Source organism: Dunckerocampus dactyliophorus, chromosome 9 (genome assembly GCF_027744805.1).
Source record: "Dunckerocampus dactyliophorus isolate RoL2022-P2 chromosome 9, RoL_Ddac_1.1, whole genome shotgun sequence".
Taxonomy (NCBI): Eukaryota; Metazoa; Chordata; class Actinopteri; order Syngnathiformes; family Syngnathidae; genus Dunckerocampus; species Dunckerocampus dactyliophorus.
Genome location: NC_072827.1, coordinates 1472767 through 1498103, shown reverse-complemented (window position 1 = coordinate 1498103; position 25337 = coordinate 1472767). Strand labels below are relative to the sequence as shown.

Below are 25337 nucleotides of genomic sequence, written 5' to 3'. Positions count from 1 at the left end.
TGAACCACGGCCATTGTTGCCACAACTAGCTTCCCGTCCCAGCATACAGGGGTCTCAGTTATAGGCTCAAGAAGCACTATGCCACAAACATCGGTTAGAGCTGCTCCACCACCTTCAATTGTGCTCAACCCCTTTTACCAGCTGCAACTGAAGTCCCAGCAGTGCCATCCTGGTCCTACCCTGGCATAGAGACACCGATTGCTTCATCCTTTGGCATCCCCAAACCAGTACTTCCACTGTTCGAAACTGGTCGGGAAAGTGAATTCGCTCTCCTTAAGATGGCCTTGGACAACTTGATGAATAGTCCCCCTCACCTCAGTGAGCAGTATAAATATCAAGTTCTTCTAAGTCAGCTCAAATTCCCTAGCGCTCTACAGTTAGCTAAGTCATACATGTATGACACCAGACCTTACACAGCTGCACTAGTGGCTCTGCAAGACAAATATGGCCAACCTAGGCAACTGGTGCAAAGTGAATTGGGTGCAATCCTGAACTCATCACCCATCAAAGCTGGGGATCCAGAAGCGTTCGACACCTTTGCCCTTTCAGTTCAGTCCCTAGTTGGTATGCTGCGGACTTTCGAGGGACCCCTTGGATGTGAGCTCAAATGTGGTTCGTACGTCGACCGCCTTTTAAGTAAGATACCTCCTGCTCACACTGGACGGATTTGTGGAATATTGTCTTTGTCGTGGCATCTTACAACCAGGTACTGACTAAACCTACACTCTGCCAGACCTCTCAGCCTGGCTCCAGATGAAGGCTCAAGCTAAGCGCTTAGCTAGCCGAGCTACTCAACTCTACAACTCCTGGTCTCCTCCTGCTAAACGGGAACTACAGCCCAAAGAAAAGACAGTGTCAGTCCTCCTTGGCTCAGGGGAGACAGCAAAAAGCCAGGCCACCACTCAACCAAAGCCACCAGCTTTCAAAGGCAGCCCTTATTGTCCATTCTGCAGCATTATCTCAACTCCTCTGTGGACTTTAAGTAGTTGACTACCGCTGAGATGAAGTGAATCCAAGAAGGCGACAGATGTTGGAAATGCGGTCGCGGCCACAAAGCTACAGCCTGTACGCCTAAACGACCTTGCAAAATGTGCAAAGAGCTTCACCTCACTGTTCTACATGACCTGATCAAAGAATTATCTCAGCAGATCCTAATGGTGAGCAACAAGAAACCCACAGTCTACATTGAGCAGCCTCGAAGCCCCCAAAGAGTCCTGTTAAAGGTTGGAAGAGTGCTTTTACATCATGGAGACCGTGCCTTAGAGACATTTGCAGTGCTTGATGACGGCTCTGAGAGAACGATTATCCTTCCGCAAGCAGTATAGCAGCTACAACTTATGAAGCACCCTGAAATGCTTCACTTGACAACTGTTCAGCAAGAGGTGAAGGAGCTCCCTGGGTTTTCAGTCGATCTTCACGTTTCCCCCCTTTCCAAGCCAAGCAAGAAATACTGGATTGGAAACGCCTTCACAGCTGAAAGCCTGAGCTTATCCGAACACACATACCCAGTAGTTGCACTCCAAAACCGCTATGAGCACCTGAAGGGACTTCCATTGCCACAGATCCATCGAGCCCAACCGTTGTTACTTATCAGATCTGATATGCCGCAGCTCCTTGTTCCGACACAACCAGTGCGAGCAGGCCCATCTGGTGGTCCCATAGCCATCTGTACAAGACTAGGCTGGTCCCTACAAGGCCCTTCTGTGATGCCTGTCTCTTCCAATGAGCTTTCCTGTCTGCACATTGCCACTGAATCCCCATATACTGAACTTCTCAAGAATGTGAAACGTCTTTGGCAGATTGATACTCTCCAATGTATCAGTGAGAAGACTGCGTCTCGTTCCAAGCAAGACCAACATGCGCTCACCCTTTTACAGATGGACTCGGAACATGTATCTGTCGACGGAATCCGACGCTATGCTACTCCTCTGCTACGTCCCCAACCAGCCACTATGCTATGTGCACCTCCAGATGCTGTAATGCCAAATTTACGCAGCATTGAACGCAGGTTGGCCAAAGACCCTCTGCGTGCAGCTTCTTACTGCAAAGAAATGAACAAGCTTCTACAAACAGGATATGTTGAAGAGATTTCGCCAGAGGATGCAGCAAAGACCACTGGGTCGTGGTACGTACCTCATCACATGGTGCACCACAATGGAAAGGACAGAGTAGTTTTCAACTGTTCTTTCACTTACAATGGCCAGTCTCTGAAGGATGAACTCCTGCCTGGACCAACGTTGGGCCCTACCATGATTGGGGTCCTGCTGCGGTTCAGACACCATGCTATAGCCATAAGTGGAGATATAACGGCGATGTTCCACCAAATTAGCTTACTGCCTCGCGACAAACCACTCCTTCGATTTCTGTGGCGGAGCATGGAGACAACATCTAGTCCACAGATCTTTGAGTGGCAAGTCTTACCCTTTGGTACAACCTGCAGCCCCTGTTGTGCAGTGTACCCCCTACAGCAGCATGTCAGGGAGCATGAGCCACCAGACTCCCTGCTTATGCAAGTGATTGAGCACTCGTTCTATGTGGACAATTGCCTCCATAGTCTGGAGAAGGCTGAAGATGCCAAGCCTTTGATAGATAATCTGCGTGCACTTTTGAGCAAGGGAGGCTTTGATATCCGTCAGTGGGCAAGTAATCTGCCAGAAGTTGTTGCTCACCTCCCTCCTGAAGCACAGTCAGCTAGTAGTGAGCTGTGGTTAACCCAAGCCAGTGAAAACATCAATGAACTCACTCTTGGATTATGCTGGGATTGCTTGAATGACACACTCAGTTTCCTGCATTATGCTACTCCCTCTTCAGTTGCCGGCCTCCAAAATGTCTACAGTGTTCTGGCCAAGCTCGATGATCCTTTAGGATTCATCCTGCCATTTACCACGAGATGTAAGGTGCTTATCCAAGACATGTGCATTTCTAACATTGTCTGGGATGACCAGATCCAGTCCGTGGAACTACTTGACAAATGGCGGAGTTGTAGAGCAGGAATCTCCTCTACCCAACACATTAAATTGCCACATTGCTATGCAGACTCTACTGCTGACACTGACACTTCAACCAGGCACAATCACATTTTCTGTGATGCCTCTGAACGTGCCTATGGGTCAGTGGTGTACATGCAGACGGTAGATGACAATCAGCACCTCCATGTGTCCTTTGTGTTTGCCAGATCCCGGGTGGCACCCCAAAAGCAGCTATCTATTCGGCGCCGCACTTACAGGTGCACAGCTTGCCAAGTTGATTGGGATTGAGCTTGATATACCTCCCAAGAACATCACTCTCTGGTCAGACTCCACGACCATGCTACACTGGATTAAATCAGAATCCTGCCGTTTCAAAGTGTTTGTGGGGACCTGCATCGCAGAAATTCAGAACTTGACAGACCCTGCTCAGTGGCGCTATGTCGATTCTTTGAACAATCCAGCAGACGATATCATTCGGGGACTCACCCTGCAGGAGATAATCCAAGGACATCGCTCAAACAAAGGCCCACATTTTCTTTGCCTGCCCAAGACGGAGTGGCCCACTATACCTTCATTGGAGCTGGAACCAGATGCCACAGAGCTGAGGAAATCTGCCTTTGTTGGAACCGTTTCCACTACTTCACTCATTCAGCTTCCTGACGCCAGGAAGTGCTCCACTTGGAAGCAGCTTCTTCAGGAGACAGCTAGTTCCCTTCACGGGGCGGCTGACGCCAGTACCACACCATCACATTCAGCTGCTGACTTCCTGCAGGCAGAGAAGCTTATGCTACAACGAGTCCAAGAAGAGTGTTTTCCTGAGGAGTTAAGGACTCTCAGAGCTGGACGTTCTCTGCCCTCAAATAGCCGCCTTGCATCACTTTCGCCAGAATATGAAGAAGTCACAGGGCTGCTCAGAGTTGGCGGAAGGTTGCGACATGCAGAAGGCATAGATCTAGATATGATTCACCCTATCATCATGGACCCAAGGCATCACGTGACAAAGCTTGTAATCAAGGAGACAGATGAGATATTGCTCCACCCTGGGCCGGAAAGAGTTCTCGCTGAAATCAGGCGCAGATTTTGGATTATACGAGGCAGAGAGGCAGTGTGGAAGCATCAGAATACATGTCTGGAGTGCCGACGATAGAAAGGCAAACCTGACTTTCCCAAGATGGCTGATTACCCAACTACCCGACTACGAATACAAAAACCAACTTTCTATTCAACCGGCGTTGGTTGCTTTGGATCCTTCCAAGTGAAAATTGGGCGCCGCAGGGAGAAAAGATGGGGTCCTTCATACCGACCGCTGTCAGGCTCTACAACACCTGCAACACCTGAACCATTTTGTAGTCACTATGTATTCTTTACTTGCGTATCTTGCTTGCTGCTGTAACAAGTGAATTTCCCTGCTGGGGATAAATAAAGTACAATACGAATACAAATCTACAAATGTATGACAACTCGTTCATTGCACTTGGAATTACTGGAGAGCCTTGATATAGACGCCTTTCTGTTGTACCTACGAAGATTCATTTTGCGACGCGGCAAAACCTTTGAATTTGTCATGGACAATGGGACTAACTTTGTTGGAGTGGAACGTGAATTACGTGAAGCATTCGCTTCAATGACAACTCACTTGAGAGAGCAACTAGCGGTGCACCAGATTTCATTTCGATTCAATCCTCCAAGCGCACCGCACTTTGGGGGCACATGGGAGAGGGAAGTGAAATCCATTAAAATGGCCCTCAGACTCGTTCTAAAAGACCAGACTGTTCCTGAACCCGTCCTATTGACGATGCTGGTGGAGGTTGAAGGCATAATGAATGCTAAACCCCTAGGTTACCTGTCTTCAGATGCCTCAGATCCAGACCCACTCACGCCTAACCTCCTCCTCATGGGTCGTCACGATTCATCTCTACCTCAAGCCATCTTTGACCCGAGTGATTTAGGAAGAAGACGCTGGAGGCACAGCCAAACCCTTGCAGATGGCTTTTGGTCATCTTTCAGCCGACATTACCTGCCAGGGCTGCAAGAGCGTAGCAAGTGGAGGAACGAGGGCAAGACACTCTTGCTTGGTCAAGTCGTCCTGATAATGGATCCTCAACTCCCCCGATCATTGTGGCCTGTGGGAAAGATTATTTAAACCCATCTCGGAGCCAATGGACGCATCTGCACGGCCAGTGTTCAAGTGGGAAATCGCACCTATTGTTCTTACAAAAGGAGCTAGCTGAGCACTGGTAGCAGTTTGCTAGTATGAGCTTGCTTCCCATGTGGGGTATGAAATGTCCATCCTTGGTGTGCGTTGTACGACTCAACAAGGTGAGTTTGATGATTCTTTTCTGCATTAGGAGTGTTTGTTGTTGCATTATTGATGCTGTATAGGAAGCTAAATGAAAGCTAGTTTGTTGGAGTGGTGTGATTGGGGTACACTTCTGAGCCATGTGCTTGTGGTTGTAATTTCATGTGTTCCTATTGTTTAGACCACACACATACAAGCCTTTGGACACACAGCTACTTGGACAAATCCACTCTTTTGGACAAACCCAATTTCAATGGACTAACACACATTTCTAAAGAGCCCATCCACCTACATAATAAAGATGATTAAATGATTCTCTGACCGGAATCTTTCCATGGTGTCCCAACTCTTAAAGAACCACTACCCCTTTCCCACACCTACAATCTAAATGGAAAATTACTCATTTTATGTGTTTTTTTCAATAAAAAAAAGTGACACAATTTTTATTTAATGTATTTAAAAGGCTTAAAAGTTAAATATTTGGTATTTTTGATTAGGACCAAAGATTGAAGCAAAATAAAAATGGAGAAAAAAATTTGAATCTGTTTTGTTTTTATAGCAATTTTTTGGAGTGGACTTTGTCATCAAACTGAAAGGGTGGTCATTGTTTTTTTTTTTTTAAATGACAATGAAAAAATATAACAGTGCTTAAATTCTACCTATTTTATTACTAATATATACATATAGTTAATAATCCCAAGCCTCTTAACATTTTTTATATGGAAAATATGTTTTATGTAGATTTTTCAAAATTAAAGACGGTAACATATGAAATGGGCATTAAATGGGTAAAATTTATATATTTTTAATTCTATATTTAGCATTTTGACTGGAGTTGATTAAACGATTTGGGGGGAAAAGTAGAAAACGTGATTATATACACGTGTTTGAGAGCGACGTCGCGCGGATGACGTAACTACGCTGCATTGTGGGCTTCGAGGGAAATGGGAAGTTTTGTTGATGCCGGATGCAAGCTCGACGCTGCCATTGTGGGTTTTTTTTTGTTGTAATAAGTGAAAAGCATGATGCAAGCGTGTTGTGTTATCAACTGCCACAATCGTTCACGCGATCGCTTCGGGAATAAAAAGGATGGGGGGAGATTTTTCTCATTTCCGACGTGGAAGCAAAGCCAAGGAGCTGTGATCTGTGAGCTAACAAAGAGACGCCGAATGGCCTGGATAGCAGCCGTGAGACGACCAAACATCACTTTCAACGCCATCACCCGACACATGTTGGTGTGTTCACGGCATTTTCACACTGGTAAGTTTGAATCAAAGCATGTGTTTTGCTCTTTCACACCTAGCATTTAGTAGGCCGCTAGCGTTAGCCAAGCTAGCTGAGGGCACCGAACAAAGTACCGTGTTTTGGGAATAAAACACGTTGTCTGCTGACTTTGAGTGATTTGTAAGCTCAAGAATGAACGAAAGAACCGTGATCAATGTACACAGTTTTAAAAGTAATAAGGGGAGTGTGTGTTTTTCAGGGAGACCTGCTAATGAAATGGATGAAAGCCATCCAGACTGGGCACCCTCATTACATCTCGGACACACGGAGGTGAAAGCTGCAGATAACGAGAGACTACAGATAACATTGCACGAGGAGGAACTTTCTCCAACAAGAGAGGAGAACGAGCGACTACGACAACAACTGGAAGATGTTTGCAAGACGCAGGTTGTCCTGCAGGTTGAAGGTATGTCTCATGTTCACGAGCCTTCTACTTACTGCTTTTTTGGAATTTTGTCTTTCTCTTTTCTGTGCGTTCTAAAGAGAAGGAAAACAGCTAGCATGTGGGAGCTAACAATGCACGTGACAGGACACACCTATCTCGACTATAAAGCCCTGAAAGAACGTTGGTGGTTCCCGGCTGTGTTCTCAGTGCGTGTTCACATAAAAGTGGGCGTTTGACGTCCTATTATTCAACTCCCGCTCAAAAATGTAGCCGTCCCGGCCGGTGTATTTTACAGCAAATGTCTAAGTAATTATTATGGAGCGTTATGAGGAGCTCCCAAAACATTATGGCTGGTAAAAGCAACACTGTCGCCGCCAATAGAGCGAGGGGGACTGCTGACAGAATGATGCTGAGCATATAATGGGCACGTTAACACTGATTTATTATACTAAATATACTCTACTAGTCTTTTCATTTATCGACGCTCAACATTGCACAACTTTGAAATATTAACACTTATCCATTTAAAAAATAAATAAAGTGGAGCAACTGTCTTTTATTCATCTTTAAAATATAGCTTCTTGTTGTATCTGGTTGTGACCACTAGATGGCAGTGTTAACATATTTTGTGGCGACCTTTTTCATTTTTTTCTTGTACAATTTCTTCCTTGTTCGAATAAAGGCGTTTTCTTCCAGTTGATTGATGCCTCAGGGTGCTTCTTCCTCCAGCAAATATTCTAATATAAGAAAACGTGCTGAGTACTGTACGCCGGCTGACATTAGCCCAATTATTAATTTCATATCGCATTTTATTCCTGGTGCTTGTGTGGACATACCTTGCGTATTCCCTCAGCTGAAAAGCTATCTCGCTTATAGATGGATAATATCATCAGGGAATGCTCTTTTCTTTCCATTTTTTTTCTCCGTGTCTCCTCGGGGGCTCCCTCGGTTCTAAATTAATGGTGACGCCATCTCCGAATTAGCTAAACAGGGACCAGGACGGATGATCACACCATGAGCCTCGAAAACTTGCCATACTCCCTCAAGTGTTTGTTCTCCAAACGCCATATTGAATTCAAGCTTTTTAAAGCCCACAACATAGTTTTCGTGGCATGTGTTGGCAGTTAAGTTCCACATGGCAGACATGGTTGCAATTTACACACAAAATAAAGTTTATTTCTATGTACAAAAAAACCTTTTACTGTAAAATATTGAAAGAAGCATCAAGCTTTGTTCCACTGTTATTTTTAAGGTAGAATTCTGGTAACTGAGCTTACTATTTTTTTTACAGTGCACAGTCAGCTTCCACAATAATTCCTGTTTGTGTCCTGCAGACATCCAGCAGCTGATTGGTGGTCAAGAAGAATGTCCCCCCCAGCCACAGGGGGGGAGCTCCACTTTGGAGCAGCAGGGGCCAGAGCCTGTTAAAGAGGAAGAGGAGAAGGCACAGCCCCCCTGTGTTAAAAAGGAAGAGGATGAACTCTTGATCACTCAGGAGGGAGAGCATCTTGTAGGATCGAAGGAGGCTGGTTTTGTCAGGTTGCCACTGACTGGTGTCTCTGTGAAGACCGAAGACCATGAAGACAAACCACAGCTTCATCATAGTCCAAGTGAGGAGAAGAGAGAGGCGGAGCCTTCAAGCAGCAGCTCAACACAACACATGACAACAGAAGCTGATGGAGACCACTGTGGAGGATCACAAGCAGACAACCTCTTAGCTCCACTGTCAGATAGTGACGACATAACGTCAGGTGATATGATGACTCACACTGACAACAAACACTCTGAATGCTCTGAAAAGAAGGCAGGTAAAAAACATTTCAACTGCTCAGTTTGTGATAAAAGATTTTCTCTTAAACGTTGTTTGACTCGACACATGGGAACGCATACAGGAGAAAAACATTTTAGTTGCTCACACTGTGAGAAAAGCTTCACTCAGAAATCAAGGATGGTATCACACATGAGAACACACACAGGAGAAAAACCTTTTAGTTGCTCAGACTGCGGTAAAAGCTTCGCTCGAAACTCAGACTTAAAAACACACATGAGAATACATACGGGAGAAAAACCTTACACTTGCTCAGACTGTGGTAAAAGTTACACTAAAAAGTCAAGTATGGTGGTACACATGAGAACGCACACGGGAGAAAAGCCATTTTCTTGCTCAAACTGCAGTAAAAGTTTCACTCAAAAGATACAAATGGTATCACATATGAAAACGCACACAGGAGAAAAACCTTTTACTTGTTTAGACTGTTTTAAAAGTTTCACTCGAAAGGTGCACTTGGTAACACACATGAGAACACACACAGGAGAAAAACCTTTTATTTGCTCAGACTGTGGTAAAGGCTTCAGTCACAAAGCAAATATGGTATCACACACGAGAACACACACGGGAGAAAAACCTTTTAGTTGCTCAGACTGTGGCAAAAGTTTTACTGAAAAGGCAAATATGGTAACACACATGAGAACACACACAGGAGAAAAACCTTTTAGTTGCTTAGACTGTGGTAAACACTTTACTTACAAAGTGAATATGGTTATCCACAGGAGAATACACACAGGAGAAAAACCTTTTACCTGCTCAATCTGTTTTAAAAGTTTCACACAAAAGGCAACTTTGGTATTACATATGAGGACACACACAGGAGAAAAACCCTTTAGTTGCTCAAATTGTGGTGACACGTTTCCTTGGAAGGCCTCCTTGAATAGACACATGCAGAGTCACTGATGGTCTAGCAGGGGTCAACACCTCCTTCAGTTTAACTGAAGGCACTCGTCAATTAAATCACCTGCTGGAGGAACTCGGAGAGAAAATCTGCAGTGTCTCGGCCCTCCTTGGCACGAGTTTGACATGTGGTCTCCAGTGTCATTCATTCATGTACTGTATTTTTTCAATGCCGCTTAAGCCTCATTAGGGTCGAGGAGGTATGCTGGAGTCTATCTCAGCTGATGTTGGGGGAGAGGCGGGGTACACCCCGGACTGGTCACCAGCCAATCGCAAGGCTGGAAAGTAGTGATTAGATTTCTTTTGCTGACTTGAGTTTGATATGAGTGAGGGATGGATGGATGGATGGAGTTAGTTATGAGTCATTCGTTGGAGTGAATGAGTACTCGAGTCACAGAGCAGTAAGTAATAAAAGGGAATCATTGTTATTTTGTTACATTGTCTTTTATTGTATTACATATTTTTTGTTTGCCTAACATTTGTGTCAGGTGTTTTTCTTCTGATCGTAATCATGATCAGCACATTAAAAGGCAAAATGACTAAATCATGACATTTTGAGAAATTCAATTCAAAAAGTATTGGTATCAATATCAGCAACAGTGGCTATGTAGTATGTATCTGTACAGAAAATTACCCATTTTATGTGTGTTTTTCTTAATAAAAAGTGACACAATTTAATCAAATGGGTATTTTAAAGTTTAAAAAATTAAATAATTGGTATTTTTGATGAGGACCAAAGATTTAAGCAAAACAAAAGTGGGAAAAGTATGAATCTGTTTTGTTTTTGTAACAGTTTTTGCGAGAGGACTTTTTTGTCATCGAACTGAAAGGGTAGTGGGTTTTTTTAAAAAAGAATTGACACTGAAAAAAATATAACTGCTTCACAATCTGTTTTATTGCTAATATTATTTTTTATATGGAAAATAACTCGTTTTATGTGCATGTTTCAAAATGAAAGACTGTCCCATCTAAAAAAGTGCATTTAAATTGTAAAATATATATATGTATGTATATATATGTTAAATGATATATTTGGTATTTTGGTTAGAACTGGAATTAATTAAACGATGTGGGGGAAAAGTAGAAAAAAATATGACTAGAGAGTGACGTCGCGGAGATGACGTAACTACACCGCATTGTGGGCTTGGATGACATCTGAAAAGTTTGTTGACGCCTGTGTCTTGTGTTTTTGTTGTAACAAGTGAAAAACATGGTGCAAACGTGTTGTGTTATCAACTGCCACAATCGTTCACGCGATCGCTTCGGGAATAAAAAGGATGGGGGGAGATTTTTCTCATTTCCGACGTGGAAGCAAAGCCAAGGAGCTGTGATCTGTGAGCTAACAAAGAGACGCCGAATGGCCTGGATAGCAGCCGTGAGACGACCAAACATCACTTTCAACGCCATCACCCGACACATGTTGGTGTGTTCACGGCATTTTCACACTGGTAAGTTTGAATCAAAGCATGTGTTTTGCTCTTTCACACCTAGCATTTAGTAGGCCGCTAGCGTTAGCCAAGCTAGCTGAGGGCACCGAACAAAGTACCGTGTTTTGGGAATAAAACACGTTGTCTGCTGACTTTGAGTGATTTGTAAGCTCAAGAATGAACGAAAGAACCGTGATCAATGTACACAGTTTTAAAAGTAATAAGGGGAGTGTGTGTTTTTCAGGGAGACCTGCTAATGAAATGGATGAAAGCCATCCAGACTGGGCACCCTCATTACATCTCGGACACACGGAGGTGAAAGCTGCAGATAACGAGAGACTACAGATAACATTGCACGAGGAGGAACTTTCTCCAACAAGAGAGGAGAACGAGCGACTACGACAACAACTGGAAGATGTTTGCAAGACTCAGGTTGTGCTGCACGTTGAAGGTATTGTAATGACCCATAGAGGTGTTAGGTGTTGTGTTTATGTACGTGTTGCCATGGTAATATGTTTTCCAAGGTTGAGGGTAGTGAAAAGTAAAACCGACTGGAAGTTCGGTTCAACTGGGTTCTACGCAGGTGCAGAACCAATCAACATCCGGTCGGCCTATTTTTCGGCAGTCACGTGTTAAACACACTGAACTCTATACTACTGGAAGGGGCAGCCCTGCTGACAGCATGAAGCCATTGGTCGGCCATCTTGCTTCACCCAAAAAAGCACACGGATACACATACATGTATCTTCATTCACTACATTTATTATGTTTCGGTATAAAAATGAACAGAGTAAATTTACTAGACCCAAATCTCAAAATTTCCCTCCAGTTTAAGGTTTTTCCTACCTCTATGGTGTGAAATTACAATGTATAACAAGTCAATTTCAGTGTTCACAAGGTACAGTCAAACCTGTCTTAGCGGCCACCTTTATAGAACGGCCACCTGCCTATAGCAGCCACTGAAAAATCCCCCGCAGCAAATGTACATGTTATAGACCCTGTGTATAGCAGTCACCTGTCCAACGTGGCCAGCGGCCACCCATTTTGTCTCCCTTGGTCAATATCTGACCGCATATAGCGGCCAAATTACCGACTCAAGTAGAAGCTTCATGCACGAAAAAGTTTCATTTTTCAATCAATGAAGGCGTCGTGTGTAGACTTTAATTACTGAGTCCTAGCTCAGTCACAATCATTCACAAGATCCACACAAGCTGTCAGTTGTTCCACATAAAAAGCCGTCTTCTTTTGAGCTTGCTATTTCCTGGTCAAACATGTAACTTTAAGAGCATTTGCACCAAAACATTACCGCAAAGTAGGCTGGGAACAGGACGTGCTCCCAGCGACGCTACAATAAAAAAAACATACGCTAGCATGCATGCGGCAGCGGGAGCAAAACTGAGTTGGGTTGTACTTAATTGAAGTATTTTAGGATGTTATTTTTCATCAATCCTCATCCACAAATCCATCAAAGTCCTCATCTTCTGTATTCGACACAAACAAAGCCGTCTTCTTTTCCGTTCGCTACTAGTCTGTTAACTTGTCAGTGTTATTCAGCTCCGAAGCAAAGAAGGAAACTTCTCCTGTTGCTTCTGCCAACTTTATTTCTTGAACGCGGCCACCAGACAGCAGCTCAGAACACACACACATCTCTCAGCATCGTCTCTCCTTCCTGCTTGCCCACAAGGCAAAGGTTAAACAAGCCCCACTACATAGCTGTCCAGCCAATGCCTGTAAGAAATGACACCGTTTATTTCCTGGTGTGCACTGGTCAATACTGTAATGCCGCTTGTTGTGGGGAAGGAGAGACTCACGTCGCCGATGCACTTTAATGGCTTTATTAACAGCGGAGAACACTGCAGGACTTTACATCCACGCCAACATAAACACACTTCCCAACTCTCTCCAAACTCACAGCTAGCACTGAGCCTAGCTCTCCTGCTCGGGACGCCCACCGTCACTTCCCGCCACTTCCTGATGAACTAAAGCTGTAATGACACTCTGCCGTATAAAAAGTAAAATATTAAAAAGAAGCGTAAAACATTACTAGCACAGCTTTGTTCTGTGGGTCATGGATAATAACAAACCTAGTCGTGCTGTACAACTTTTATCCGCAGTCCCACAGTGCCCTCTACAGGTCAACATTATTATTATTATTATTTCCCCCCCTTTTTTTTTCCTCTATTGGTCAACATTCAAACTGGATGCCAACCTGTCTATAGAGGCCACCTGTCTATAGCGGCCACTTTTGCAGTCTCCCTCTAGTGGCCACTATAGACAAGTTTGACTGTATTTGTTATGATAAGGATCTACGTAGTATCAAAGTTAAATGCTAGCATACCTTTAGAAGATGATCAGGAAAATCAAATATTGTTGGAACTGCATTTTGTCGTAATCTAACAGTCTGGCCGGTCCTGTCCAAGTTCTCCTCGGTGAAATGACTTGAACAGAGTTGCGATCTGGCTGCAGGAATCCACCTGTCTCTCCGCATATTTACTACCCATTGCTTTAGAAGTTGAGCATTGCAGTGTGGAAATCTAAAGGAGAATAAGGGCTCATTTACAACTACTTAGATGAAAAGATGCTTACAGATTTAAAGTATCTATTTTTTTTAACTATTTTTATTATTTACAAGCATTTACCTACCTGGGAAATGTAAGTCCCTTCTCACGATTTTCACGAGTATCACCATTTGTGCAATTAATAGCAGCACAAGACGGCATCTCGAACTTCTCTTAGTTCTCCTAGTTAGGCTTTCTTGTTTTGGGTGAAACAACATGGCGACTTCTATACTTCCGGCGGCTTCAAGCCTCCAATGCGCAGCAAGCGATCGGGGCCATTCCAGTAGTAGAGTTCAGTGGTTAGACACAAATAATCTCCGCCATCAATCCATCTATTTTACGGCAGCAAGCAATTTACTCCCACTGATCTGTACTAATATATCTGGATAGCCCATTGGTCAGTGAGTTGTGAAGCTACGCGGCCGCCTTATTAGCACTCACAAGAAACACTTGTCGGACAATGACTTATGTGGGAACTTGTGAGTTGTTAGTTTGTTAGCCACTCACACTAAATGAATGAATGAAAGATACATTGTGAGATGCACTGGGACACATCATCAGTGATGTTCCTGAGTTCATCGGGCGTTTCGGGTCTTTCAACATCATACGCCCTCACTCAGGTGACCCAGCCTAGGGTTGATCATTCCCCGGCTTGTGTCCCAGTAGCATGGGCCCACAGATCGCTCCTCCTGATCCACAGCCACCTGGAGGCTCTCTCTGCTGCCTCCATGGTGGACTTAATGGCTTTCCATTTTGCAGCCCCGGTGATGCCAAGTAGTGTGAAAACCTTGCACAATGAGCGGCCAGCAAAGCCCCTGCACCCTACTTCAATGGGCTCGCATCGTGCCTTCCACCCTGCTCTTAGACATTGCTCAACCAACTCCTGGTACTTTGACTGCTTCCGCTCGTTTGCCTCCTCTATACGATCCTCCCAGGGAACTGTCAGTTCTAACAGAAGCACCTGCCTTGAAGAGACTGACGCTAGCACGATGTCTGGCCTCAGGGAAGTTGCTGTGATGTGGTCTGGGAACTTGAGCTGCTTATCTAGGTCAACTCGGAGATCCCAGTCCACTGCTGAGGTGAGATAGCCAGCTGGTTTGGGCTGTGGTAGTGGTTGCTCTCCAGCCCTGACAAAGGCAATGTTCCACTTGCCAAGCTGTTGCTTGTGGCTGATGTTTTTGGCCACGGCCTTGGAGATGGTTTCAGCAACAGTCTTCAGCAACTGGTCGTGCCTCCAACGGTAACGACCCTCCCCGAGGGCTTTTGAGCAGCTGCTTAGGATGTGCTCCAGAGAGCCTTTCCTGGAGCACAGGGCACATGCTGGAGAGTCACCCATGCCCCAGAGATGGAGATTGGCTGGGCTGGGCAGGACATCATAAACAGCACGGACCATGAACCCGATGCGCTGGGGTTCTGCCTTCCAGATCTCAGACCAGGTCACCTTCCTCTCCAGCACCCCCTCCCACTTTGTCCATGCTTCCTGCTGCTGCATGCCCACCATCCTGCTGGTCCGTTCCTCCTCGACCCCTGCCCGCACCTCCTTTAGGACTAGCTCTCGTTTGTCCTTTCCACGTGCCTTCTCATAGGAAGGTTGAGGAATCGCACCCAGCCCAGATCAACTCATTGCCACCGTGCCCACCAGAGCCCTGTGTCTCAGCCGGGACTCAGCCACCACCAGACCATCTTGAGCCCTCCATTTCCTGCCAGTTCGCACCACGATGCCCGCTGATGCTACTTTAGAGTCCTTGGAGTCGCGATAGAGCAAGGCCTCACTTGTGCGAGAGACCCTAAACTCCTCATCAAGGCTGCTGAAAGGGAGCTGTAGTTTGTTGGTCCTCCCATACAGTGCTACACTGCATAGGCTGCGTGGGAAGCCCATCCATCTACGGAGGTAAGTGCTGATCCTCCTCTCCAGAGTCTCTACAGTCGACAGGGGCACCTCGTACACCAACAGAGGCCAAAGTACCCGGGGTAGGACGCCATGCTGGTAAATCCACGCCTTAAACCTGCCGGGTAAGCCAGACTTGTCAACTGCCGACAGCCACGTCTCAAGCTCCTTGATGGTGATTTGGATTGATGCAGAATCCCTGAGACTACAGTCGAAGATTTTGCCCAGGCTCTTGACTGGTTTCTCGGTGATAGATGGGATTGCCGTGCCATCCACAAAGAAGCGAAACTTGTCTACCACTTTTCCCTTCTTCAACACCATTGCCCTGGATTTAATTGGTTTGAAGCTCATTCTTGCCCAGGATATGAGCTTTTCCAGGCCCTGGAGTATCCATCTCCCACCAGGCACAGATGTCGTGGTGACGGTGAGATCGTCCATAAAGGCTCTGATGGGTGGTTGCCGAATGCCAGACTTGGACAGAGGACCTCTGCACTCCCTTTCGGCTGCCTTGACTACCATGTTGATGGCCAGGGCAAAAAGGCTAACTGAGATCGTACACCCAGTTATAATGCCCTTTTCGAGCCTGTGCCAGTCAGATGTTGTGCTCCCAGAAGTGACTCTGAGTCTGAAGTTCCCGTAGTAATTCAGAATGAGGTCCTTGATCTTCCTGGGTACATGGTGACGGTCCAGGGTAGTCTCCACAAGCTTGTGGGATATGGAGCCGAAGGCATTGGCCAGGTCAAGCCAGAGCACGACGAGGTCTCCCTTGCCCTCCCGCGCCTCCCTGATTAGCTGGGTGACTACTCCGGTGTGTTCTAGGCATCCTGACACACCAGGGATACCACCTTTCTGGACAGCGGTATCAATGTAGGCATTCTTGAGGAGAAAGTCTGTCAACCTTCTGGAAAGGATGCTGAAGAAGATCTTCCCCTCAACGCTAAGAAGCGAGATGGTTCTGAATTGCTCCAGCTTGGTGGAATTCTCTTCCTTGGGTATCCAGACACCCTCCGCAAGCCTCCACTGATCTGCCACAGCTCCTCTGCGCCAAATCACACGCAGGGTCTTCCAGAGGATTCTAAGGAGTCCAGGGCAGCGCTTGTACACCTTGTACGGTACTCCACTGGGTCCTGGAGCTGATCTGGATCTGGCAGCAGCAACCACATCCTGGATTTCCTTCCCGGTGGGCTCGCCGGTGTTGAAATCGACAGTGGGAGATGGTATGTCCAATAAGGCACTGAGGGGCCCTAGGTCTTGCTCTCTTTCGTGGTCACTCAAGTTGTTTTTCAGGAAGTAGTCTACCTCCTCCTTGGAGCAGGCTAGATGCCCACTGCGCTTTTGCCCCAAAAGCTGTTTGATGAATCCGAATGGATCAGCTATGAAAGCAGTTCGCTTCCTGGCTCTCTCTCTCCTGCGTCTCCTGTGCCATTCAGCTCTACGCAGGGTAGTGAGTTTCCTCCTGATGATGTTTCGGAGCTCAGCCAGTGGCGGTTTCTCCTCCTCAGATGCTGCCTTGTACTGTCTTGCCAGGGACCGAAGCTCCTGCCGCAGTTGATGGATCTTCTCTGCCCTACGGTTCATGGTGTAGTTGGGTCTGGTGGACTTGCGCTCTTCCACACCAAACCTCTCTGTTCCGTAGGTGACAATGATGGTGGTTATGGCCTGAAGCCGTCTGTCGACATTCCCTTTTGCTGTTGATTCGATGACTCTGGTGATGTCCTCATCGAATTGGTGCCACACTTTGTGTTGGTTAGCTGGAGGCCACTTGATACGAGGCTGCTGAACTACTATGCTGGGAGCAGGAGAGCTTGGCACTTGGAGGTTCTGGGCTCTGTGGGGTGTCTCCCGGCCGGGCTCCTCCGTCGTCTCACCAGGACTGGGTCCTGTGCGCTGTGTTGCACTCTCCTGGGCCAAGCATTTCATTCAGCCTTGATGGATTTTAAGGGCCGCGCTCGTTCTTGCAAACCTTGCCACAAATGCATCTTTCGGTTGTCGTCGTCGATAAGCCATTTGCCAAAGTCGTCAACGTTGTGTCCGTCCTGTTAGGGAACTCATCCTCCCCCCCTCTCGGGTTCCCCTGGGGGTATTTCTCAGTAGGACGTTCTGTAGCTTAGTTGGGTTCTCCCTCACGGAAGATGTAAGTTGGGATGCTACCCCTTCCTGCCCCGGTTGCCGTCTTTCCGGGCTGTCAATTGTCTCTCCAGTCGTCACCAGCCTGTTCCTGGGTGTCACTGGCTGTGCCAGTTTGAAATGAATGAAAGATACATTGTGAGATGCACTGGGACACATCATCAGTGATGTTCCTGAGTTCATCGGGCGTTTCGGGTCTTTCAACATCATACGCCCTCTCTCAGGTGACCCAGTCTAGGGTTGATCATTCCCCGGCTTGTGTCCTAGTAATGCAAGGTTAGTCTTCACACTAACCTCACACAACAGGTGTGCTTGAGCTTAGTCATAAGGACTCGATGATCATTTTTAAACATTCTGTCCATATCATACCATACCTGAGTCATAAGGGCTTTACATGGGGGGCCGTGGGGGCTATGTAAACAAACAACCACCACTAGACTACTAAATCATTTGCGGTTGCTTGCAAATATAAAAAAATGTTTGTTTGTTTTTTTTGCTTACCCAAATTTAAAATGAACCCCCATATGGAGACAATGTTGATATATTATTGCATATTATATTCCATATTATTCCTGTGGTTTTTGTTCAAATATATTTTTATATCAGAAAAGAGCTTATTTCTATTTCATAACACAAACAAAAATAAAAATCATCAAAATGTGAAATGATTTCAAAACTTGTCTCTTTTATGATTCATATTTTGTACAGACGAGAGCATAGTGAATTGTATGAAAGTAAGAATAAAAAGTAAAGGATCATGACCATGGATTTTAGTGGAAAAAAGGGATGGGATATGCAGTTCAAATGAAAATCTCTTTCTAGAGGAGTAAAACTATCATTGCTATAGGGGAGTGCTGAGCCAGGGTGCACAGTAGAATTTTGTCCCAAAGGCAATGAGAATTGGAAGGGGAAAAGTACATTTAATATAGCCAAAAGATAGAGAATAACGTATCAAATGGTCTTTAAGGGACGAAGGTTGCGTTACTTGAAGGAATGGGAGAATCTCCCCGCTTTTTAATGTCAAATATAGATGTTCTGTTAGCCTCTTCATCTGCTTTGTACACTATGTACGCTGTGCCAATGTAGTCTGCTACGTACGACATGTGAGTGCTAAGATGGCGTCTCTGTGGCTTCAGGCTTGCACATGTGACGTATGAACTATCCAGACTTATTAGTACAGATCAGTGTTTACTCCCCCTCCACTCTCAAAAACGTTAAGATAGAAATTTGAGAAACAACAACATAATATTTTTGTCCTCATATCATATCCATAGTGCAAGTGGACAATTTATAAGCCTTCTTTTCTTTGTTACATTTTTTTTGTTACGTTTTTCTTTCGCCACTGCAAAAAATACACACAAAAGCATTTGCTCGGAAGACATGTTTGGATGGATGCTATTTCCCCGTTTAGAAAAAAACTCTAGATGAATCCATTATCTACTTATGGTTGTTTACATTGAAATATAACTGCACTTTATGTGTTTTATTCTATTTATTATGTATTTTACAGCGCAGAAGTGCAGTCGTAAAAATTAGACGACGATGTGACGCAGTACTTGCACATGCGCAGGACCGTTTGCGTTCCGGGTAGGTATTGCGTAGTGACATTCGGCGTGACAGCAGCCCATGTTAGGGGTTGTGGTACTGTGTGGTGATTGTTGGGCTTCAATAAAAAAGGCTATTTTTCCGCCAATCCTGTCTGGTGGAGTGTTACACGTTCTATGTTGAATATTCACTCACCTTCTGCGAAAGGAAAACAACACTTTTTTTGAGTTTTGCCCATCATCCACAATCCTTATGTGAAACATGAACACATCGTTCTCTTTTCTGTGCGTTCTGAAGAGAGGAAAAACAGCTAGCATGTGGGAGCTAACAGTACACGTAACAGGACACACCTATTTCGACTACAAAGCCCTAAAAAACTTGTTCTACGTACATAACTTTCTTGTATATAAACCAAGCTACAGCAACATTGTTATTGTAGCAGCTAACACAAAGAACTATTTTTCTGGCGTAGTGATGCAGCGCCGCACGCCACGAACAAGAGGTAGCTAGTCCACTCCAAAACAATGTGAGAGGACACCAATCTGTACTGACTAGGAAACGAGAACAAGCATTTGAACAACTAAGTATAGACAATCAAATTATATGTAAAGTATTAGCCCACATTCCATGCATCCATTTTCTATGCCGCTTCTCCTCATTAGGGTCGCGGGGGCATGCTGGAGCCTATCCCAGCTGACTTCAGGCGACAGGCGGGGTACACCCTGGACTGGTGGCCAGCCAATGGCAGGGCACATATAGACAAACAGCCATTCACACTCACATTCCATATTTTGTTTATACAGTGTTCCCTCGTTTATCGGGGGGATAGGTTCCCAAAATAAGCAAAATCCGCCAAGTAGCCAACTATATTGTTGTCAATGATTGTATATGTTTTAAGGCTGTAAAAGCCACTTTTCTCAAACAGGCAATAACATTTGATCACGTTTATGCACTGTCCAAGTTCAAATCTCCTTTGAATTTTAATGATCAACTTACTGATTGGACACAAGAAATGAAGTGACTCATGCGTATTTCACTCCTCTGATCGTGGCTTGTCCTGGCGCTGTTAGGCTGTAGCGTTTTTGTATCCTTGTTCAAACATATTCCTCCTCCTCGTCCTCCATCAACCAAAGATTCATTTACAGTATTCCAGGCGCCCTACAGCCGCATAACTTCTGCCTTCATTCAGCATGTATGATCGCTAGCAGCTAGCGATCATACAACAGGAAACAGGCAGTCCTGCACCAAGGAGATTGATTGACAATAGTCTACAGCCAATCAGAATGCAGAACACAATGGGCGGGTTCTCCTTTAGCCAATCAGGACTATTGTGGCTCCCTACATACTAAGATGAAGTGGACACGTCTGGACACGTCTTCAAGTCTCACATGAGCATACAACACCCTCTACTGGCAGCGGTAGTAAATACAATAACAGACACGTACAACAGAGCATCGATAGATCACTCCAATACACCACAAAGATGGAGAGCACAATGCACGTTCTTACGCAGTTAAAAAGAAACTTGCAAAATTGCACTTCCGCGAAAGGTGAGCTCTCTCTTCTTGCGGGCTCATCTTCTAAAACCTGTAGCTCGTCCTCTGTATGTTCAGGCTCAAAAACAAAAGGTCAACAAGGTGTATGACATAATATCACCACATACAGAAACTTGAGACTTGACTTATACAAAAAAGTCACTGTTACCTGCCAAAACATTTTATGTGGAGTTGAGGGGATTTACACACAAAATAAAGTTTATTGCTATGTACCAATAAAAAAATATTTTTTTTACAGTAAAATATTGAAAGAACCATCAATCTTTATTCCACTGTTATTTTTAAGGTAGAATTCTGGCAACTGACCTTTTACTATTAAAAAATAATATAGATGTCTTTTTTTACAGCGCACAATAACCTTCCACAATAAATCCTGTTTGTGTCCTGCAGACATCCAACAGCTGACTGCCCCGCCCCCTCAGCTACAAGGGGGGGGCTCCACTTTGGAGCAGGAGGAGCCACAGCCTGTTAAGGAGGAAGCGGGGGAGCCACAGACGTCTCATATTAAAGAAGAAGAAGAAGTGGAGCCAGAGCCCACACACATTAAAGACGAGGAGGAGGAGGCACAGCTCCCCTGTGTTAAAAAGGAAGAGGATGAACTCTTGATCACTCAGGAGGGAGAGCATCTTGTAGGATCGAAGGAGGCTGGTTTTGTCAGGTTGCCACTGACTGGTGTCTCTGTGAAGACCGAAGACCATGAAGACAAACCACAGCTTCATCATAGTCCAAGTGAGGAGAAGAGAGAGGCGGAGCCTTCAAGCAGCAGCTCAACACAACACATGACAACAGAAGCTGATGGAGACCACCGTGGAGGATCACAAGCAGACAACCTCTTAGCTCCACTGTCAGATAGTGACGACATAACGTCACACTCTCCTGAAGACGAAGACAACGACTACAACCAGGAATCTTTGAGCAGCGATACAGACTGTGAAGGTGATATGATGACTCACACTGACAACAAACACTCTGAATGCTCTAAAAAGAAGACAGGTAAAAGACGTTTCAACTGCTCAGTTTGTGCTAAAAGATTTTCTTTTAAACGTTGTTTGACTCGACACATGAGAACACACACAGGAGAAAAACTTTTTAGTTGCTCAGACTGCGGTAAAAGCTTCACTCGAAACTCAGACTTGAAAAAACACATGAGAATACACACAGGAGAGAAACCTTTTACTTGCTCAGACTGTGGTAAAAGTTTCAATCAAAGAGCGACTATGGTACTACACATGAGAACACACACAGGAGAAAAACCTTTTAGTTGCTCGAAGTGCAATAAAAGTTTTACTCAAAAGATACAAATGTTATCACATATGAAAACGCACACAGGAGAAAAACCTTTTACTTGCTCAAAATGTTTTAAAAGTTTCACTCGAAAGGTACATATGGCGTCACATATGAGAACGCACACAGGAGAAAAACCTTTTACCTGCTCAGACTGCAGTCAGAGCTTTGGTCAAAAAGAAAGTATGGTAAAACACATGAGAACACACACAGGAGAAAAACCTTTTACTTGCTCAACCTGTTTTAAAAGTTTCACTCAAAGGTCACATATGGTATCACACATGCGAAGACACACAGGAGAAAAACCTTTTACTTGCTCAAATTGTTTTAAAAGTTTCACACGAAGGGCAATTTTGGTAACACACATGAGAACACACACAGGAGAAAAACCTTTTACCTGCTCAGACTGCGGCCAAAGCTTCACATACAAAGATTGTATGGTAAAACACATGAGAACACACACAGGAGAAAAGCCTTTACTTGCTGAGACTGTGGTGAAAGCTTCACTTACAAAATAAATGTATCACACTTGAGAACACACAGGAGAAAAACATTTTAGTTGCTCAAATTGTGGTGACGCATTTCCTTGGAAGTCCTCTTTCAATAGACACATGCAGAGTCACTGGTCACTGATGGGCTGTAGCAGGGGTGGCGAACTCGTGCCACGGAGGGCCGAGACACTGCAGGTTTCTTCTGTCCATGGCACAAGTTTGACACGTGGTCTCCAGTGTCATTCATTCATTCATTCATTCATTTCCTATGCTGCTTAATCCTAATTAGGGTCGTGGAGGTATGCTGGAGGCTATCTCAGCTGACTTTGGGGGAGAGGCGGGGTACACCCCGAGCTGGTCGCCAGCCAATCGCAGGGCTGGAAAGTAGTGATTTGATTCCTTTTACTCACTTGAGTTACTTATGAGTGAGTGAGGGATGGAGGGATGGATGGATGGATGGATGGAGTTATTTATGAGTCACTCAGTGGAGTGAATCAAGTACTCGAGTCACAGATGATTACATTTGATTTTGTAGGAATTCTATGTAATAAAAGGGAATAATTATATGATTTTGTTGATATAAAAATGTTTTGTTTTGCCAAAACATTAATGTTGGGTGTTTTTCTTCTGATTGTGACAGATGTGTGACATCATCAAATGGCGTTTAAAGGGTTAAAGGAATGAAGTTGATTGGAAGATTTTTTTTTAAGTTTTTTTTTTTTAATCTGTTTTCATAGAAGTAGGTAAAAGGGTAAAAAAATATTACTGAAGAAAACATAATACTACATCAAAATCCATTTTATTACTTTAACTTTAAACTGTAACTTTAGAATAATCCCCCGTCTCTGAACATTTATTCTATGGAAATACATTTTTTTGTGAATTTCTCAAAATAAAAAAAAAAACAGTGACACCTTCTTTTAAAAAAAACAAAGGGCATTTGAAGGGTTACAATAATTTTAAAAAATAAATATTTGGTATTTTTGACTAGGAGTGAAATTGAAAGATTTTAGAAAAAAATTGAAAAAAATATGAAACTAGGTTTGAATTAATAAAAAAAAAAGTTTATTAATAGTATTATTAAATAGTAAATAACAGTATTATTTTTTACCAATATTGTACTAATCATTCACTACATTGTGTGCTGGACATTACTTTTGAACATTTGCATGAAAATGAGGCATTTGCCAGCTAACAAAGTCTACTGTGGCTCTCATATTTGCAATACCAAGTCATGGTATCTAACGCCGTCCCGCACTTCAGGAATGGTTCAGCACTCAGCCCAGCGCCAGTTCAGTACCTCCTTTGGAACCTTGACAGTGGAAAAGAATATTCCTGAAAATCCACACCTAATCCTAACCTTTAAAAGAACAGATTGTACAAAAATGTATAGGGGACATGTATAGGCGAGAGGGGACAAAAACAAAAAAAAGAGAGACAAGAGACAAGGACAACAGCAGCAACAACAACAATTGTGACAGAACAACAGAAACATACAGAACGACATCAGCAAATAAATGTCCGTGACAACTATAAAGACGAACAAGGATAAAGGACAAATCAATATCAACAACCACAATGACAAAGCTGTCAATGACAATCACACATAATAGCAGTCATGAAATGATGAACTATGATAGTGATCACAATGACAATACTGCATTGAAACAGTCGCACACAATAGCAGTCATGAAATGATGAATTATGATAGTGATCACCATGATAATACCGCATTGAAACAGTCACACATAATAGTAGTAATGAAATGATTATCCATGATAGTGAATAGAATCAAAGTTACTGTAATGCACATCATTGTAAAAAAAAATATATACATATACACATATACATACATACATACACATACATACACATATATATATATATATATATATATATATATATATATATATACCGCACATACACATACACACATATATATATATATATATATATATATAGTCATACTGCTGATATCACCGTCGCTGTAATAAAACCAACAACATAATAGCACCCTGGTTAACTCAGTGAGTAATGTGGGGAAGTACGTATGTACTGTGAGTGTGCATATGTACAGGTATCTCTGTATGTGAGGAAGACTTCATATATATATAAAGGTGCAGGAATGTGTGGGCGTGTGATTGTCACTGAGAGTGCATGAAAGGAAAGGGGCCGCCTTCCACCTCCCAGAGAGCCCCACCCCAAATAGCAAGGCCGGGCCCCGGCCGCCAGAAGGCCACCAGGCCCATAGGGGCAGGCAGCACAAAGATCAGTGCCCCAAGAGCCAGCCCAGAGAGCCCCCCCCCCCGGGAAGACCAGTAAGGGGCCGAAGAGAGGTAATCCCAGCCAAGGACAGGGCGCCAGCGGGCCGGAGGACTGCCAACCCCTGAGACCAGCGAGAGATCACACCCCACAAAGGCAGACGGGTACAAACCGGCAGGCCCAGAGACGCCTCCACAGCCGGAAAGAAGCCCGCCCGCGCCGGAAGCGCCAATTCCCGCCCACCGCCACCCCCACCCCCAGGGAGCGGAGCCCGGCCCGCCCCGGGCCAACCCCCGCCCGACCCCCGACACAGGGCCGCCCCGCCAAGGGATGCAGGAGGCACACCCTCCACCCACCCGGCGGAGGCACGGGCGGCAGAGATGTATCGCCCAGCAACTGACCCCACGGAGCAAACCCCTGTATGCCCCCCCCCCCCCCCCCCAAAAATAAATAACTAAAATAAATAAATAAATAAAAGTACACACACGCACGCACATACACACTCCTACGCACCCACACACACGCACATAAACA

The 25337-nt window shown here is 44.6% G+C and overlaps 2 protein-coding genes across 2 annotated transcripts; both read left to right on the top strand.

Moving 5' to 3' along the window:
* The first annotated feature begins 6203 nt into the window (after window positions 1-6203).
* Window positions 6204-10414, top strand: LOC129188060 (gastrula zinc finger protein XlCGF57.1-like). The gene is made up of 3 exons (XM_054788055.1): window positions 6204-6528; window positions 6752-6958; window positions 8272-10414. Exons 1-3 carry the CDS (start codon window positions 6291-6293, stop codon window positions 9666-9668), a joined length of 1842 nt encoding a protein of 613 aa, XP_054644030.1. The 5' UTR covers window positions 6204-6290; the 3' UTR covers window positions 9669-10414.
* Window positions 10415-10809: 395 nt separating this feature from the next.
* Window positions 10810-24365, top strand: LOC129188058 (oocyte zinc finger protein XlCOF22-like). The gene is made up of 3 exons (XM_054788051.1): window positions 10810-11113; window positions 11337-11543; window positions 21157-24365. The coding sequence occupies exons 1-3, from the start codon at window positions 10876-10878 to the stop codon at window positions 22566-22568; spliced, it is 1857 nt and encodes a 618-aa protein (XP_054644026.1). The 5' UTR covers window positions 10810-10875; the 3' UTR covers window positions 22569-24365.
* Window positions 24366-25337: the final 972 nt, after the last annotated feature.

Coding starts and splice junctions, on each gene's coding strand:
- LOC129188060 (XM_054788055.1), top strand. CDS start 6,291: ATGATGCAAGCGTGTTGTGTTATCAACTGCCACAATCGTTCACGCGAT. Junction 6,529..6,751: donor TTCACGGCATTTTCACACTG/GTAAGTTTGAAT, acceptor TGTGTTTTTCAG/GGAGACCTGCTAATGAAATG. Junction 6,959..8,271: donor GGTTGTCCTGCAGGTTGAAG/GTATGTCTCATG, acceptor TGTGTCCTGCAG/ACATCCAGCAGCTGATTGGT.
- LOC129188058 (XM_054788051.1), top strand. CDS start 10,876: ATGGTGCAAACGTGTTGTGTTATCAACTGCCACAATCGTTCACGCGAT. Junction 11,114..11,336: donor TTCACGGCATTTTCACACTG/GTAAGTTTGAAT, acceptor TGTGTTTTTCAG/GGAGACCTGCTAATGAAATG. Junction 11,544..21,156: donor GGTTGTGCTGCACGTTGAAG/GTATTGTAATGA, acceptor TGTGTCCTGCAG/ACATCCAACAGCTGACTGCC.